Below are 18972 nucleotides of genomic sequence, written 5' to 3' on the forward strand. Positions count from 1 at the left end.
CTCGCCACTGCGAATACCAAAACAAAACAAAAAGGAAACGCACGCTGCGTTTGTGTGTGAAGCTTTGCCGGCGTCAGCGACAGCGGCTTCGGTGTGTGTGTGTATGTGTGTTCTTGTCGCTGCAAGCTTTTTTTTTTTTTTGTAGCTGTAGCTCTGCGAGACGGTCGTCTGACTGACTGAACGGCCGGGTATCTGTATCTGTATCGCATCGCCACTCCACTCGCAAGTATCGCGGACGCGCAAACGACCATGCGAAAAAATCGCAGTTACAAATCTGGAACTTTTTACACAAACGGTTAAAAATCAAAGCAAAATATCAACGAAATCTATTCAAATCAAAAACAAATATCAATTCGACAACAGCATTTTCGGTTTTCATCATAAAACGAAACAACAATTTTCAGTTAACATTCAGATGCAATAATTATTTGTCAAAAAGTAATCAAAAAAAAAGTACGGAGTCCGCGCATACGTCTCATACATTGGATATTTAAGCACAACAATAACAAAGTTAATAACAATAGCAACACCGCACACACACACACACACACACACATCGAAAATAAACCAGAATTAAAAATCCGAAATTCCATTTTGTTATTTAAAATTAAACGATTTTCTTAGTGTTTAGTGCAACATTTGCCAGTTTTTGTTTAAGTTTTTCTTTATTTGCAACGGTATAAAACGGTAAATCTTTTATAATATAATATAAAAAGTGGAACACAAGCTCAATACGCTTCATATTACCAATAATAATAATAAAAATAATAATAATAATAATATTAAAAGTAATAAAACAGTTATAATATTGATAATAATAGTTACGCAGTCTATGCATAAAACTTGTAATTTTAAGAACGCATCTGACGGATACACAAGAGTCTAAACGTCTCCTATGGGCACGCAGAGCGCATAAAAATGCAGCGCCATGTTTGGAAATGCATTAAAAATAAATATAAAATTTATAAATTGCTAACAAGTGAAACAAACACAACCTGAAATCAAGCAGAAAAGAACAACAAAATACACTTAAGTGAAAAACAAAAAGTTGAGACTGCATTCAGTTAAAGAATATTTAGTGATTTGTGCGAATTATGATTATCAAGTGAAAAGCATATACAAAAAAAAAAAAAAATAACGAGAGTAAACAAATTTTGAGAATATAATTTAATATTGAATCGACTGCGTTTGAATTCGGCCGCAGCAGGATTTGAAATTAACCCACAACAGGATCAGCCACAATTTTCGCAAGGAAAACGCAGTCAGCAAAATTGCGAAAGGAAATTCAAATCAAAATTGAAAATAATTAAATTGCAATCATTTACTGCAAAACGTGCCTCGAAACCTCAGCTACAAAGACAACTGCAACTCGCAAGCTTTAATCAAAGCTCACCCCACAAGCATTTACGTAACTTCAGATAATTGATGCAATTACCAATCACACACACATACACGCACACACACACACAGAAGGAAAGTGCAGTTAAAGCTTTGAAGCCGCGCTGGATGCCAGAGAACAGACGATAAGCGATCGCAAACTTTCGAAAGCTCCAAAGCTTTAAACCACACGAAGTACACGCCCAACGAGCGCAGCGCACTGCAACGCGCCAGACAGGGAGAGACTGTGCATAATAACTGCAGCAGCCGAAAAGCGAACCGAACGGCGTGCGTCTTGTGCGCTCGTAACTTGTTCGGCCAGCTCTCGGAGCGACGCTTCGTGCACTTCCTGCGCCGCAGCCCCCAGCAACAAGCAGCGGCAGAGCCAGAGCCGCCGAACGGCGACAACGAGATCAGTTCGTTAGCGAATGCAACGCTGATTGCAATTGACGCTGGCTGCATTTTACGCAGCGAAAAGTGAAAGAGACGCAGCAGTCGAGACAGAGAGAGAGAGAGAGAGAGGGAGAGCGCGCGCAACGTAAGATCATCAAACATCACTCGCTCTACTGTACGCCGGTCACTCAGCATCTGCAACTCGGCAGTCCCCAAGCAATCGGAACGGGGGGAAATTAAAAACGATTTTTGCTGCGGCTCGTTGCGTTTCTGTTTTACACTTTTTTTTTTGCTCGTGCAAAAAAGAAAACAACTTGAAAGACACGTAAATGAGTGTAGTTTGTGTTTTAGTGCTACATATACAAAATATAATATAATATACATAACGACTATTGTGGCAGTTACTTGGATTAAATATCTACACCTGCAGCAGCCAATTGGATACTCTACACATTTGGATACTCAACACATAAGCAGCTACGCGGCTACAGATAAAAAAAAATTCGCTTGAGTAAGTCTAAAATGTATCTAAAATCGCAGATAAATATAGATTTCCCAGCTTTAGATACGTGGCTAAAATGATTAAATTCAATACTTGTCCCACGTTATCAGCATTCAAATTAATTATAGAATAAGATTCTGATTAACACAAATAGATTGCAGCCTTATAAATAAACTGAGCTTATAAAGCACGAACTACTTTGAAAGTGCAATAAGATTTCTCTGAAAAAAAAAGTCTATAGAACGCTTTTCTCAGAAATTGTAATCCCTTAATGATAGGAATTTTCCAAAACTTAAACTTTGAGCTTACAATCTTCTTTTTTGCCTATGGAAATTTAATAATAATATAGTAATTACTGTTCTTAAACCCTCTCAAATAACCAAGAACTACATTTTACACATTTAATACGGTATAAAGCTTTAAAGCCATTTCCCCAGTTCCGTTATGTTAGATTCTTAGAATATTGCGAATTTCAAGAGCTTAGGTTACCCTAGCTACTCTCTAAACGAAAAGTTATTTCAATATTCAGCAGGGTTCCCATGGTTTCGAATTCCCAACTATCAGTGCGTAACTTGAGAGCTTTTCAAGTGTTTGGGGAGAACAAATAAATAAAATTGCATATTTTGATATTTGCTTGAAAATCACGTGTAAAGCGTTACGAGGGGGTTAGATAAAAACTGACCCGTCCCAAACATGCGATTGAGGGGTAGGTTGGGGAGCTGCAGCAGCAGCAGCAGCAGAGTGAAGGTAGCCCAATGAGACACGCTGGCAATACCCACAAGTTCATGACCAAAATGCCGCATGGCGGCAACGATGGCAACGACAGCGACGGCGACGTCGTCGTCGTCGTCGTCGACGTCGACGAGCCCACCAGCTAAGCGTGGGCGCAGGGTTCGGCCAGTCGCTCGCTTGGCCAATCTCAAAATATACATGCATACATACATACATACATACATCAATATATGTGTGTGCAAATGCAGCGGTGTGTGTGTGTGTGTGTGTGTGTGTGCATTTTATTTACCATTGCAATTTGGTTCCAATTTAGAGGTACGAAAAATGAACAGACAGACTATTTGTTGTTCTTTTTTAGTTTTATAGTGCGCTCGTTTAACCCCTTCGAAGGAATGTGTGTTTTTTGCATAGCGCGCATATTGTATCTGTGTGTGCGTGTATGTGGATGGCATGTGGAACGTCGACGCTTTGTGCGTGTTTATCGTTTACTTTTAATATGCCATCCTTGTTGTTATCTCTTGCATATTTTTTGGCATTTTTCGCTTTTATATTAATGTTTTTATGCTGCAGTTATTCTATGCTTTTCACTTTTTCTTGTTGTGTATTTAAAGTTAGCTCTGCGTTGAACACGCACGCACACACACGGGCGCAAACTTACGTTCCACACGCGACAAAACTTTGCTCGCTGACAATCTTGGGTTTTTTTTTTGTACACGTTTTTGCATTTCAAGACACACACAAACGATCTTCTGTGCAGCGACGTAGCGGCAGAGAGAGCTTGTGCGTGTGTGAATCTGTGTGCTCATGTTTTTTCGCCTTACGTTTTGGTGTGCAAATTCTGCCGCCACTCGCGCTGCTTATTCTCTTGCTCGCGCTGCCAGCGTCAGCGCAGACGTTCAAAAGCCCGCTCTCACGCGCTCGCTCTCTCTTGGTGTCTCTTGGTTTTTTTGCACGCTTTGCAAACTTTTTGCCTGCCTCTGACCGTCGTCGTGTGCTTGTGTGTGTGTATGTGAATGATTGTGTGCATTGTATCTGTGTGTGCATGCGTCGCCGTCTGTTGCCGATACATTTGACTGTGTGCATTTTTGTAGCCGTCGTCGACGTCGACGTCGTCGTCGTCGTCGTCGTGCTCGCCGCCGCTGCAGCTTTCGTTACGACTTGCGGCTGCGACTCCCCAGAGTTGCTTGTGGGTTTTGTTGTGCGACGCAAGTGACGACGTGAAGACCAACTGAGCAGCAGCAGCAGCCAGCGAACGTCAGACGTGTGCGAAGAACCGAACCAAGAACCGGTGACGTAGACGTTGCGTCCGCCATTATTACAACGCGGCGGCTGCCAAACGCAAATTACAACAATAAATTATCGGAAATCAGCAATAGAAATTCAACTGTGTTGTGCAGTGCGGCAATTTATATCAAATCAAAATCAAAATAGAACAAAGAGTTCAATTTGTATTTACATATATACAACACAATACAAATGCAAATACATACATACTCACATGCATGTATGTATTTTTATTTGATGCTCGTTGGAGAATTCGCAAGCACACACACACATACACACACACACACACACGTATACTAGGTGCGCTGAGTTATGTAGGCAGAGCGCGCGCGGCACGCGAAATGCTAACGGAACGGAACGGCACGGCCACTGTGATCTCATAAATAAATAAAATAAAATAATATACAAATTATATTTATATAAAAGTATAATGCAGAGGAGCTAGCTATAAATATCTATATATATATAATAACAAAAAAAAAAAAAAACACAACGAAATCTAGTTTAAAGTGCATACAAGTGAATTTTTGTGAAATTTAGTGCAAAACAAATTGAAAAGGTAAATCAAATAAAAGTTACTAAGCTCTAAATTTGCCGCTGCAGATTGCACACACACATACAACTACCCGGCAGAAACAACAACAAGACATCCATATCAAGTGCCAGTGTTGTGAATGTGTGTGTAAGTAAAAAGCACACGGCGCGACAAGCAGCTAGCGACGGCATTTCTTGAGAGGCCTCAAATGCAAAAGTGCGTATGTGTGCGTGTGTGTGTGTGTGCAATTAAGTGCAAACATAAGACAGCAACATTTTTAATATATGTACATATATATATATATATAATTAGATGTGTGTGTGCAGATATTTATAAAACCAAACAGCTGACATGTGTGGCGTGAAATGAAACGATATGGATTTATGTGCATGTATGTAAATATGTATGTGCGTGCTCAGGTGTTTCGCTTATATGCAAAAAGGCAATTAGAAGCAGAGCTTGGCGACAATAACAACATCAACGCCCCACAGTCTGCGTTGTTCAACACTGCAACGAACACACACGCACAGGCGTCGCCATAACAAAAGCGGCCCCACACACACACACACACACACACACACACCACATAGCCAGCCATGCAGCTTTGACGGGGCCACAATTTTTTTTTACGTCTGCGACGCTGTGCTTGTCTGAGCATTTCTCTGTGTGTGCGTGCATGTGAGTTTGTGAGCAATGCATTTAACATCGTCACAATCGCATTAAAAGCCGCTGTGTCGTCGCTAGCAGCGCGGCCGACGTCGCTGTCGCCGTCGCAGTCGCATGCTGCTATGTCCACCATTTTGATTTTTGCTTTTGCATCGCCCGCCGTCGCCGCCGCCGCAAACGGCACAAATCATTAAAAGTGAACTTAAAATAAAGAAAAGTCCAGACAAAGTTGCTCCGCATTGCTCTGTTTGCGTGTGTTTGTGTTAGTGTGTGTGCGTTGTGTTGTTGTTGTTTGTTAGTTGGTCTGTATGAAACCGGTTTGCGTCGCCTTTTGCTTTCCTTTCCTTTACTTTGGTTCTGATTTTTGGTCTTAGCTCTGCTTCCTCTGTGTGTGTTGCCTTGCGCCAGTCTAAAGCTAGTTGATTTTGCACCCTCTAGCCACTTTTGTTGTTACCTTGCATTTTCGTGTAGCTGCCCTTTGCTGGGCTCCACGTCAGCCACGTGTCAGCCAAATGGCGTCCACACAGACCACAAAACAGAAACTCACTTCTACATAGGCAACTTCACACACACACAAACACGCACAGATGTATGTGAAAAGTAAGCGAAAACCGGCCGGCGCGTTGCATGCAATGCGGGGCATGGGGATGCACAGAGAGAGCGAGAGAGAGAGAGAGCATTGAGCGCCAAAAGCTCAGCTGCATTGTCAGACAACAAAAGCTTGTGACTGCAATGCGCTCGCTCTCAGAGAGAGAGAGAGAGAGAGAGAGAGCGAGAGAGAGAGGGAGCTAGTAAGCGTGTAAGTGAGACAGATAAATAGAAGAGAGGTACAGCTGCAATTATTTGCAGTTCTTGTCTTGTTTCCGTTTCTTTTCCCACTGCCTTGGCTTGCCTCAACCACGTCCTCTTTAACCGCCTCGTCCTCGTCTCCGTTGTCGGCATGTGTGGATAATTTGGCGCTTCGCCATGTTTTCTCCGCTTCAGCTTTGACTTAACCTCCTCCCCCCCCCCTCCCCCACCTTCCTGTAGGGTGGTGGCTCAGGGAGTTCGAGGAGCCTCTCTGCAGTTGGGTGTTGCATGATGTGTTCGAGTGGCGGGAGGCATGCAGCACGCATGTTGAAGCCGGCGGGCACGGCGAGTTCGTTGCCGGCAAACACGTTTTTATTTTTGCCTGGCCGCATTTGTCGTTGCATTCGGCTTTTCATTTAGCTTGTAATGTAGCTTTTCTGTTTCTTATTGTTTTTTTTTTTTTTTTTGAAAGTTTGACAGCAAAGCAGGCGCTGCAGATAGGAAAACTTGCGAGTAAAATATCATGCCGAATGTTGTCCGAATTAATGGATATCTCTTAAGTAAGAAACTTAAGCTTATAGTAAAAGCTCCTGTAAAGCTTCAAACTGATCAATAAATAATAATACAGCTCATGCATTTGTATAGTAAAGAAAATTCACATGTGCATCCTTTTGGCTCTGCACTGTAATTTGCTCGCGCGGCACACAATTTATGCAACAAGGCATTTCATGACACTGCCACAACCGGCACATGCAATCAGCGGATTGTGTGTGCCTGTGTGTGTCTGCTCGTTGGCGGTGCCAGGCACCGTCTGCCACAATTGCAGGCGCTATGTCCTCGAGCGGGGCACAGCGTGCGGCTCAGGCACGTTGCCTGTCAAAAGCATTCAGCCTAATTTCGCAAATAAAATATGCTAAATAAAAAGAAGCTAGATACACCCGGCGTCAAGTATAGCCCAGCCCCCTATCCCCCCATCCCCCAACCTGGCGCTGGAATTGAGCGGCGCCTGCTGCCGGCACTTTTCTAATTCTCCATGAATGGCAAACTATGCCCCCGTTGTTAAGGGTGCACAAAACTTGGCCGGGTCCTTGCTGCTGCTAGCCTGCAAATGGGGAGCGGCGCGAGTGGAGCTTGGCTTGTTGGCTTCGCGATGCACAAACGTTTCCGGCTTGCTCGCTGGGTGGGCACACTTCTTTTTGCCTAAATGGAAATGAGCAAAAGTGGTGCAGCACGACTGCTGGATGCTCTGCAGCTAGGCCTCAATGTTGGTACGCAGTTTGTATATAAACGGCTCGAACCACAAACATCCGGTTTCGATGGGGTTCGAGCCGTCAACCGAACGACCAGTTACGCTGGCGAAAACACTTTCCAATCTTAAGGAAGTCACTAGCTTACAACAAATATACCCGTTTTCCGCCTTAGCAACAAAGTGTACGAACTTTTTTCCCCTAATCCTTTATGTGTGCTCCATTTTTCTCCTACTGCCTCGATCTTTGTGTGTATATTCAAATGCATTGTTATTTTTGTCGAAGTGAGACCCCCCACCCCACTCCGCACTCCCTGTCGACGCCTTCCTTTATGTGTTTGCCGGCACATTGTCCTTTTTTGCCAGCCTTCCACTGCACAAATACAAATACATTCCGGACATCACAGACAATGTTCGTTGCATGCAACTGTTGTGCCCCCATCCTTTTGCCCCCTACCAGATCCGTGCCGTGCCCAGCATTCCCTTAGCCGCATTGCAGTCAATTTTTTTTACAGCCTGGCCAGGCCGCTACACGTGACTGAATGTGGCTCTGCCCCACAGGCCCCCTCCTCGCTCAGCCCCCTTTATTTGTTGACGCTCGTTGAGCATCGTGAAGCGTGTCCTGCGCTTTTTGGCCACAGAATTGAGTGTGTGTGTGTGTGTGTTTGTGCATCAAATATTGAAAGTTTTACGGCTGCCAAAAGAGGCTGGTGTAAACATTTTGCAGCAAGCGGCCGAACGGAGCCGCCTGATTGGGTTTCTTGGCAACATCTATCTATAGCCAAGTGCTGAGAATAGTTTGCCAGAAAACTGGCAAAGATTGTGAATAATATGGCTTTTGGCAAGCTTTGGTCCTGCGGGAAATGTCCGGCAAGAAACAGGTTGCCAACTGCGTCCATGATAAATGTATACTGCAAATATAAAACTTGTTGTGAGAGGACCTTTCTACGCGATTTTCACGTATTTGAGTCTTGCCGCAAACAAAATGGTGAATGAGCATCTTGGATGGAATGCAACTATAAACCTCAGCTCAACATAATATACAATTTCAAGTATTGTTTGTTGCATTTGTAAGATTTCCGCCCGCCCGTGTGCTCGTTGTTCTGTCTGGCTTCCTTAGACTTCACATTTGCTTAATGAGAATTTCATTTTGTGTGTTGTTTACCATAAACTACAAGAAATAGCATACTCTTGCTGCTTTTCTGCTCCCCTTTCTAATTTACCTTACGTATAGCCCTTCGGCTGCAATGTCGCAATGGCATTAATTTCTACAAACATACGACTCTGGCCATAAATTACAGCAAACATTGCCACACTTCCGCTGGGATCCCCTCGGGACTCGCCGCGTTGCGTTTCGAGTGGCATTTCTGCAGTTGCAGCTACTTGCAGCTATTTTCATGCCTTAAATCGGCTTATGGCACTCGGTCCGGTCCGGGTGGCTTATCTGGCCGGCGTCTGCCTGGTGTGAGCCAAAGGGTTGCGCTGCCCCATTGCTTAACAGGAGCTGCCGGCTCTATATGCAAGTGCAGAAAATCAATATTCAGCCCCACACTTTCCGTCCGTTCTCAGTTCCGATGCCTGGACTGCCTTCATTGTTGTCGCCGCTCATAGCAATAATATTTAAATGGCCACTAAGCCCCCGGCTTGTCCTCTACTCTGCACTCCAGCTTCTTGGATTTTAAGCAAACTTTAATGCCCTACGGACACTAGTTAAAATTGAACAATGAGTTGTCAAACAAATTTAAGAAAGCACAAGAAAGCTTTAAGCGAGCTTCGGATGTCCTTTTAGTTGAAAGCTCATTAAAGCTTCAGGCGGGCAAATCACATCCGTTACTCAACTGCGGAGACTTTAAGCTTATAATATGGATAGTTCTTTGCGGGCAAAAATATCTTTAAAAGCTCTTGAAAGCTGCTTTCAGATCGTGACTAGTTGAAAAATGAAAAAAAGCCCATGGAAGCTTCCTGCGAGCTTCGCCCTTTTGCAAGCATAAACTTGTAGTTAAGAGCTCATGGTTGGCTTTCAGCTCGTGTAATTGGGGACGCTTGTTAGCTGGCAAAAACAAGCAACCCTCCGTTACAGCTCCAACAGCAGCAGCTCCAGACCTGAGTCAACCCTTTCCGCTAGTCCGCAGGTCACCCTGTCTGGCATACAACTGCATTGTAATTCCAGTTCCAGACAACGGCGGCGGCGGCGGCGGCGTAAAGTCTAGTGCCGTCGCCCGCTTTGCGGCCAATGTGAAAAGCGATTTATTTCGCTTTATCAGCAGATTTGATTTTCTTTTGTCTGTTATTGAAAGCTGCATTAAATTGGACGCGCCAGGCATTTGTCATATCGCTGATTTACTAACCTTACACACCAGGCATTATCTCTTGGCCCAGAGCCCAGCCCAGCCCAGCCCAGCCCAGCCCAGCCCAGCTTAGCCCCCGCGGCAGTCAGGGGTGTGCAACATGGCGTAGCAATAGAGGTAACTAAATTGAGCTGGTCCCGTTGTTTACGTGTCCCGGCGTCAACATAAAGTTTATTGAGGTAGTTACCACCAGGCGGCTGCAAAAAACATATATGCAAATTCCCTTTTTTGTACACATATGAACATATATATATATATATGTGTGTGTGTGTGTATTTTTCATGCATTTGTGCAGCGCCAACAACCCAGGGCGAAACTTGAAATGAAACTGCAAACACGGCCCGTTGCCACAACAAACATGCATTAAAAATGATGTTCAGAGACAGCACGAAAAGAACGAAAGCGAAAAAAAATAACAAATGTGGAAAAAATTTGCAAATTGAATGTGCAGAGGTCGGCAGAGTGTGTGCGTGTGTGTGTGTGTGTGTGTGTGTGTATTGTGCCTAAGGGTTAGCTCGAGTGTTGGGCTATGAATACCGTTATGAATGTCACACGTAATGGAAGAAGCCCGTGCAAAATATGTAAACGTAACCAAGTGCATTCTAGCCCTAGGTATTATTCGTGTCAGTTTTACACAATTCTACATATTTTCACTCATACCAACAGTCGCGGGCTTAATTCTTGGTCACTTGACCAAATGTACATACATATGTATAAGCTGACGCGACTTTTCTCGCATATAAGGTACTTTTGCAGAGTTGCATTTGACAAGAGCTTGAAAATTCGACTTGCATTGGCAGCACTGCGCGCACTTTAGCGCCTGCCCATTGTAAAACAATGGCGCATATCTAAGTATTAGCGCTTGGCGCACGCTCTCTGCAATGTGGGGCAAACAATGTAGAGCAGCACGCCTTTTTCACACCCCGCCAATATGCAATAGTGTGCACATTTGGGAGTAGGTCCTGTTGCTGGCTGACTGCATTTTGCTCAATGTTGTGGGATACATTGCAAAACAATGTGACCCAATATCCGCTTTATTTGCATATTTCCGCTGTACATATGCACACTGCAGTAGTTGTAAATTTGCTAGGTTGAAACTGTAAATTGTTGGGGCAGGGTTGTCAGGGTGTTGAACAATTTATCGATATCGGCACGTGTGTAATGCTTTTGAAGTAGGCTTTGAACGATTTGACATTGTTAGTTGGCTATCAAATCAGTTTTTCTTCCCAGTTGTGAAAAATTAGACGTGGGCCAAACATTTCGGAATTTTCAAGTGAAAAAACCAAAATTCCTTTCCGAAAAGCTTCTAAAGTTTTAATTTCATAAAGTAAATTTCAAATCGTCTGGAATTAATTTGTTTTGTTATTCGTTTGCAATTGGCTTTAGCGATGCTGGTTAACGTTACCCAGCGCGTTGCCGCTGGCACCAGCGTCCTTATAGGCGGACGCAGATCCAGCGGCAGCGGAACGGCAGAAGCAGCGGCAACATCACCAGCTGCCACTGTGAACAAAAACTATGAGATTAAGCCCCAAACTCGGGGCGCAAGTGAGTAACAACAACAACAACAACAACGACAAATACACAATTTTTTTCAATGTCATGCCGATGAACGACAGACAAAAAAACTACGAACATAAAACGAAATAGCAATAGCCAAGCGTAGAGCGAGAGCGAGAGAACTAAACTGGGTGAGAGCTTTGGCGAGCGGAGCAACAAACAAAAAGCAGCGCTGAAAATATTTTTGCAATATGTACGCGAATGCGAATTATGAGCGAATCGCGCACACACTTGCGCATGCACACACACAGACATGCACATACACATAGACATACATACACTCCCCCATTCGTCACCACGGCCCACGCTCTCCATGGCATTTCACTCTCGCTCTCTCGCGTTGCGATCAATTTTTTTTTTCACTTCGTTACGCAATATGCTCGTTCCGTAGTTCTTTTCTTGTTGTGTTTGCGGACAAAGAATTTGTATTTCGCATTTAGTTTGAGCAAACGCTCACACACACACACACATACATTAAGTAAAAATATATGTACTAATTTATTGCTGATAAAAAGATTGGCAACTGAATGTGAATGTGTGTGTGTGTGAATCACTTGGCAACGGGTGCCAATTTGGTATTTTCATTATGACTAGCCCAGTAGCAGCTGCACAGTGACACAACAAACATTTGCATTGCCCATAATATTGCATATATGTACATAAATACATATAAATGAAACGGCTGACAAGTGTAATTGATATACTATGTGCATATATGTACATACATATATACAGCATTCTTTTTTCGTACAGTTACCATACAAACAGTTGTACGGTGCCGCCGTCCTAATGACACACAATTGATTAACGTGTACACACACACACACACACACAACCACCGAACTGTCATCGTCACCGACTACGACTACGACTACGTCATGCATGCGTGTGCCGGCCAGCGGTCAGTTCGTGAGTCCCGCAATCGGGACTCGGTTATCCGTACTTCGTGCACACACGCACAATTCGCAAACGCGCCTCTTTTTTCTATTGTTTACCTTTTGCTTTTGTCAAATACTCTCTTTCTCTCTATCTCGCTCTCATTCTCGCCTTTGCCGATAAGCTTTGTCATGCACGCACTAATTTGTGCGTGCGTTGCGTACTCTCGTGCCTTTCTGTCTCCCACTCTGCTGATCAGGTCGGAACGTGCGTTTGTTTGAGGTCAATAAACTTTTTGGCACAACTTTGTTGTTTTTTTTTTTCGCTCTTTCTCCCATTAACGTTGTCTAGCGCTCTCTGGTGCGTGCGATGCGTGCGAATTTTACTCGCGACCTACTTCGACTTGCTGCTCGCATTTAAAATTTTATTTTTATTTTTTATATGAATGTTCATTGTTTGTCTCGAATTTATTTAAGCTTTTACTAACATGTTTTTCTTGGATTTTTAGAAATGGCGGAAGGAAATGGCGAACTTTTAGATGACATTAACCAGAAAGCCGATGACCGTGGCGATGGCGAACGTACAGAGGATTATCCCAAGCTGCTGGAGTACGGTCTGGACAAGAAGGTACCTTTTAATTGAAGCCATATTTAGCTGCTTTCGTTTGTAATAATGCTGCATATTTGTTGTTCAGGTCGCCGGCAAACTGGATGAAATCTACAAAACTGGCAAACTTGCCCACGCCGAGCTGGATGAGCGCGCGCTGGACGCGCTCAAGGAGTTTCCCGTTGATGGTGCCTTGAATGTGCTTAGTCAGTTCCTCGAGTCAAATTTGGAGCATGTGTCAAATAAGTCTGCCTACTTGTGTGGGGTCATGAAAACCTATCGTCAAAAGAGTCGCGCCAGTCAGCAAGGTGTGCCCGCAACCGCCAGCTCTATACAGGTAAAGGGGCCGGATGAAGAGAAGATCAAAAAGATACTGGAGCGTACTGGCTACACATTGGACGTGACCACAGGTATAAATACAAAAAAAAAAAACAAAAACGATCACAAATCCTTAATAATATATTTATTTATGACCCTTGCAGGACAACGCAAATACGGCGGGCCGCCACCCAACTGGGAGGGCAATGTGCCCGGCAATGGCTGCGAAGTTTTCTGTGGCAAAATACCCAAGGATATGTTTGAGGACGAGCTAATACCGCTATTCGAGAATTGCGGCACCATTTGGGACCTTAGACTCATGATGGACCCCATGACTGGTACAAATCGTGGCTACGCATTTGTCACATTCACAAATCGCGAGGCAGCCGTCAATGCTGTGCGACAGGTATTTAAGCCAACCTTGACTATATCAATCCATCCAACTGTCTCCCGGCCCCCTCGACCCCAAACAGCAAAAACACTGTCCGTACATAAAGCGCTTTGTGTTAAAAGAATTATATACATAAACTACTACTACATATATAATATATTTATCAAAATTTCTGTATAGTAGGTAAACAAAATTGAAAAACAGTTCGAACCGATTCGAAAACGTTTACGTTTTGGTCCTCAACACAGCCGCTTGCTACCAAATTCAACAATCGAAAACTTTTAGTTTAAAGCACCAAAATTCGAACGATTTGATGATATATTCAACTTGAACAACAAACAACAACTACAACCAGATTTATACCGATTTGGCGCTTCGAGACAAAACAAACTAAAATGAAGAAAATCTTTATTGTTGCTACTTAAAAAATCGCCTGCCCTAATCTTTATCGCTAACGCTCTTACTCTTACGCTGTGCCTATTCTACATATCTATCTGTAACCTGTTATATATGCATGTCCTTTTATAAATTATATAAATCTATATATAATTTTGTTACGCGATTCGAAAGTACATTGCACTAGAGATCGATAGTGTTGATCGATAAACGAAAATTTGCAAATTTGAAAAGAGTTCTCTCTGCGTTACATATATACAATATTTGAACTGCAAATATGTCCCCTCTCTTTAATTTCGCTTATAATTTTTAAATATTTATTTTTCTTAGCCTTAAGTCAACTTGTAGCTCTAGCATATAAATCGTAGATTATATATCGCCTATCAATTTTGTAGGGGTACATTTTCATTGTCTGGTTTTATTGAAGAAGAAGAAAAGCAACCCGAGCATGTCCTTTACTAAGCACTATACTAACGATCCAGTCTCTAAGAACTCTGCAGAGCTTACAAATATAATTTAATCTCTAACTAACTCTAAACCTTTTACATTAATATTTCAAATTGCCGCTACGCGAACAATCTCTGCAAAACATTTCAAAATTGGTAATGCAAAAATATTTTAAAACATTATTTGATTATTCTTAAATATTTTATCGTTTTGTTTTGATTCAAAAAGCACCCGACCAACCGTAACCCGTATCCCAGAAAGTCCCCGCCTTTTACAAAATTATTTTACTGAGTTATTTGTTTATGATTTTCATTTATTATTTATTATGATTAACAATTGAATTTGTATTAAAAATCGTTTTACCTTCCCACCCACAATTTAGCTCGATAATCACGAAATAAAACCCGGCAAGTGTCTGAAAATAAATATAAGCGTACCGAATCTGCGCCTCTTCGTAGGCAATATACCCAAGTCAAAAGGCAAAGATGAAATTTTAGAGGAATTTGGTAAACTTACAGGTAAATTGAAACGAAATTGAACTATTTAAAATTCTCAACTACGGAGCTCTATGAAAGGTCGCTGCTTTTCTTTCCCAAGCGCCTATTTATAAAGCTCCAAACCAAAAATCGGCTTTAAAAACAAAAATCCAATTGGCTTTAACTGAATTGGCTAATTGCAAGCCGGCATTAAATAAGGTTAGATCAGGTTAGGTCAGGTCAGGTTATTTTCGTTTGTTTATTATATTATTTAATCATTTCTATGCTTTCATCACATCCAACAACATATCCATCCGCCACTCCAATGCCCACTCATATGCAGTACAAATTCAAATTCAAATCAAAGCGTTCTCTCATTTCTCGAATCAAATCCGAAACTCTTTTCAAATGCGCTCGCACAGATCATGGGTGGCACTTGTACGCCCACACGCCACATGCCACACCCACAACCACACGCCCATACAATCCATTGACAAATATGATTTGCCATACGCTTACGAATATTTATCTTTTATCAAACTATATAATTATATACGATATATATATATATATATATACTATATTATATAATCTCCAGTCATTAACTTTGCGTACAAAAACCAAAATGGAAAACATTATGAAAATGTTTGAAAAATTACTCCAAAATTCATAGGCAATGCATATTCTTTTCGTAAATGATTTTCAGTTGTACACCTTATAGGAATAGGTACCTTTCTTTCTTTTTTTTTATCGCTCATAAGGTCATCTACAATTGGTGTCAAAATTTTGTAATTGTGTGTGTATGCATTCAAAAGGTAAGATGAGACCACCCCCCTCCACTCCAAAAAAAAAAAAACGGATGACTTTTGCAGCTGTAGCGAAAAAGCAAATACATTTAAAACTCACCAACAAAATATTATAAATTTTTAGCTAAAAACCTTATTAAATATTTCATAAATTCCTTTTTATTTGGCACGAATAATAAATAACTTACAAATTTTTAAGGCTAGTCTAGATCTTACAAATTTTTTAAGTCAACACGCACACTCGCCTCCCATCCACACACACACACACACCAACACTCGAACACACACACGTACACACACACACAGAAACAACCATAATTTATCACCCCAAAAACCAAACCCGAAAAGTCAAGTAAACAAAAAAAAAGTTGCTGTACCCGATGGATACAAATTTTTTCATAGCAAATCAAAATTTTCTTTTGTTTTGTGTGAACTTTTGAACAATTGCAGCTAAATGATTTTGAAATTCGGAAAGGCAAAAAGATTGGTGTTACGATATCATTTAACAATCACCGGCTTTTTGTCGGAAATATACCTAAAAATAGAGATCGTGACGAATTAATTGAGGAATTTTCTAAACATGCACGTAAGTGATCCAAAACAAAACAAAAACAACAAAACCAAATATGAAATCAATCAAACCAAAAACCCCTCCAACCTAAAACTTTTTCAAAATCATGAAACACCATCCCCCCCACCACCCACCCTCCCAGCGAATTGGTATAAATGTACGTAAGGCATTCAATTTTTAGGGGCGATTCTTGCAGACAGCCAGAATTGAAAACAACTGCAGCAGCAACAAAGCATTAATTGGATTTTTGTTTTGCAATTTTCGCTTTTAAAAAAAAATATCTTTTTTAAAATTAAAACATCATGCCACACACACGATCCCATCAGAAAAAAAAGCTCTACCTAAGCTATCTATCTCTTTCCCCTACCTCTCTCTCTCTCTCTCTCTCTATTTCTCTATTTAACTGCTAGAAAATACAACAAAAAATTAATTGTTACACTTGATTATGATTTGTAATAAATGTGCCCAATTTGTTGACATTGAAAACCTGTAGCTAAACAATTTGCCAAAAAAACAAAAAAAAAATACCAATAAACAAACATTTTTGAATATTTTTGAAACAATCTAAGAAGCGTTAAAATTTTTCATTTAGTGCAGATACAAGCCATATCTGTCAATATGCTAAAGACAAATCGCGCACACAAATAGCCCCATCAATTTGGTTAGGATAATACAATTCGTATAAATTCTGTTCTGGCCAATCATATAACTACTATGGTAATGACTGGAGAAAACACTTAATGTAAACGTGTTAATTCCCCACCCCCAAAACTCATTTACTCGTAACTCTCTCTCTCTCTCTATCTCTCTCTCTTTCTGTCGCTGTCTCTCTATAAGCGGCCCAGCTGCAATTGAAGCAAATCGATTGAAACTCAATTGAAATTCAAAATCAGTTTATTATACGTGTTTCTTACTATATCTATCTGTCTTTCTCAGTGTATACTATCTTGTTATTGTTTTTGTTTAATCCACCAAAGAAGTATCCAAGCTCAATGTGTGCTCAATAATACCTTCCATATTATTTTTACAATTTGCAATTTGTACAAAGCAAAAACGAAAGAAATCTGTGTGCGTTCAAAAGAAATTAGTTGTTTTTTTTTAATTTTTCTTCTAAGTGTGTCTTTAATTTCAAAATATTTAATGTTATACCCGCCTCTCTCTCTCTCTCTCTCTCTCTCTATCTGTCTTTCTGTCTCTATCTTTATATATACGTATATAACTATGCGAAACTCTCTTCATAATATATTTATATATATATACACACCAAATACGTTTAGCTTAGCGCATTAATTTATTCAAAAATATTTGAAGAAAATAAGGAAATTTGTTGGCATTGGTTTTCAAAAATCATCTGTATTAACGATAAATTTCAATATCGATACGATCAGGAATTTGCATTATTTTACAATGCACAAACGCCGCTTGTCATGTAAAATTTTGTGCATTTGTCTTTAATTTAATTATCTAATTCAATATTTCAAAGTACGGATCTTGATGCCGTTATTATCACACAGATACACACACATACACACACCACAGCCACTCACACACACACACATACATGTACTCACCCCAAAATGCTGTCAATACAAATACTTTTTTGTTGTATTTATCTCTATATAAATATATAAATGTTTGTGTGTGTGTGAAACAAATCATTATTTTGTAGTACTGCATTTGAAAATAATTTAAATTAATTTGTAATTTATTTAAATCTTAATACTCATTTAACGCATTGTCTTTTGTATTTATAAAAATGACATATACATACAAATCTGTAGCTGGCCTCTACGAGGTAATCATCTACAGCTCGCCAGATGACAAGAAAAAGAATCGCGGTTTTTGTTTTCTCGAATACGATTCACACAAGGCGGCTTCTTTGGCCAAACGAAGACTTGGCACTGGTAGAATTAAGGCAAGTATTTAATTCTACCCATCCCCCGAATCGGATATAAAGAAGTTCTGTGCTTTGCAGGTTTGGGGATGTGATATTATAGTCGATTGGGCTGATCCACAGGAGGAGCCGGATGAACAAACAATGTCCAAGGTTAAAGTGCTCTACGTGCGAAATCTGACGCAAGACGTTACAGAGGATAAACTGAAGGTAAGTGTGTATTAATTAATCCAATTCCAATTTACTCATAAATTTTCTTCTAAACAGGAACAATTCGAGCAATATGGCAAAGTGGAACGCGTTAAGAAGATTAAAGACTATGCCTTTATACATTTTGAGGATCGTGATAGCGCCGTCGAAGCTATGCGTGGCCTTAATGGCAAGGAGGTCGGCGCCTCGAATATTGAGGTAAATCCCATTTTAATCACATCTTTTGTTCATTTATATATGGCATTTGTTTAATTCAACAGGTCTCACTCGCCAAACCACCATCGGACAAAAAGAAAAAGGAGGAAATTCTGCGCGCACGCGAACGACGCATGATGCAAATGATGCAGGCGCGTCCAGGAATCGTTGGGTAAGTGCTTCCAGCTGCCAGTTGGATTAACTACACACATACATACATTTTAGAGCCTTGTACGAAGGAGCAAACGGGAAGCTACTCGTTGTTTAGGCTTGAACTTAAACGAATCACTCATTGCACAACGAATCACTCGTTGGTATATTGAAAGCGCAACGAGTCGTTCTTCGTACAGGGCTTAT

The 18972-nt window shown here is 41.1% G+C and overlaps 1 protein-coding gene across 19 annotated transcripts in view; it reads left to right on the forward strand.

The window, feature by feature from the left end:
* Syp (synaptotagmin binding cytoplasmic RNA interacting protein) overlaps positions 1 to 18972 on the forward strand; it is a 51156-nt gene that overhangs the window by 19157 nt on the left and 13027 nt on the right. For 4 of the 19 annotated variants that reach the window (XM_015171509.3, XM_015171505.3, XM_015171504.3 and 1 more), the window contains exons 1-9: positions 11131 to 11417; positions 12814 to 12932; positions 13000 to 13321; positions 13394 to 13635; positions 14846 to 14981; positions 18098 to 18231; positions 18292 to 18420; positions 18478 to 18618; positions 18681 to 18787. In XM_015171509.3, coding sequence (XP_015026995.1) covers positions 11261 to 11417; positions 12814 to 12932; positions 13000 to 13321; positions 13394 to 13635; positions 14846 to 14981; positions 18098 to 18231; positions 18292 to 18420; positions 18478 to 18618; positions 18681 to 18787 — 1487 coding nt within the window. In that variant the 5' untranslated portion in view covers positions 11131 to 11260. Of the gene's footprint in view, positions 1 to 1163; positions 2282 to 4707; positions 4848 to 11124; positions 11418 to 12813; positions 12933 to 12999; positions 13322 to 13393; positions 13636 to 14845; positions 14982 to 16195; positions 16332 to 18097; positions 18232 to 18291; positions 18421 to 18477; positions 18619 to 18680; positions 18788 to 18972 lie in introns of those variants that run through there. The other 15 variants (XM_015171511.3, XM_015171514.3, XM_015171517.3 and 12 more) reach the window with 11 other exon arrangements.

This window comes from Drosophila virilis, chromosome 2 (genome assembly GCF_030788295.1).
Source record: "Drosophila virilis strain 15010-1051.87 chromosome 2, Dvir_AGI_RSII-ME, whole genome shotgun sequence".
In the NCBI taxonomy this organism is placed as follows: Eukaryota; Metazoa; Arthropoda; class Insecta; order Diptera; family Drosophilidae; genus Drosophila; species Drosophila virilis.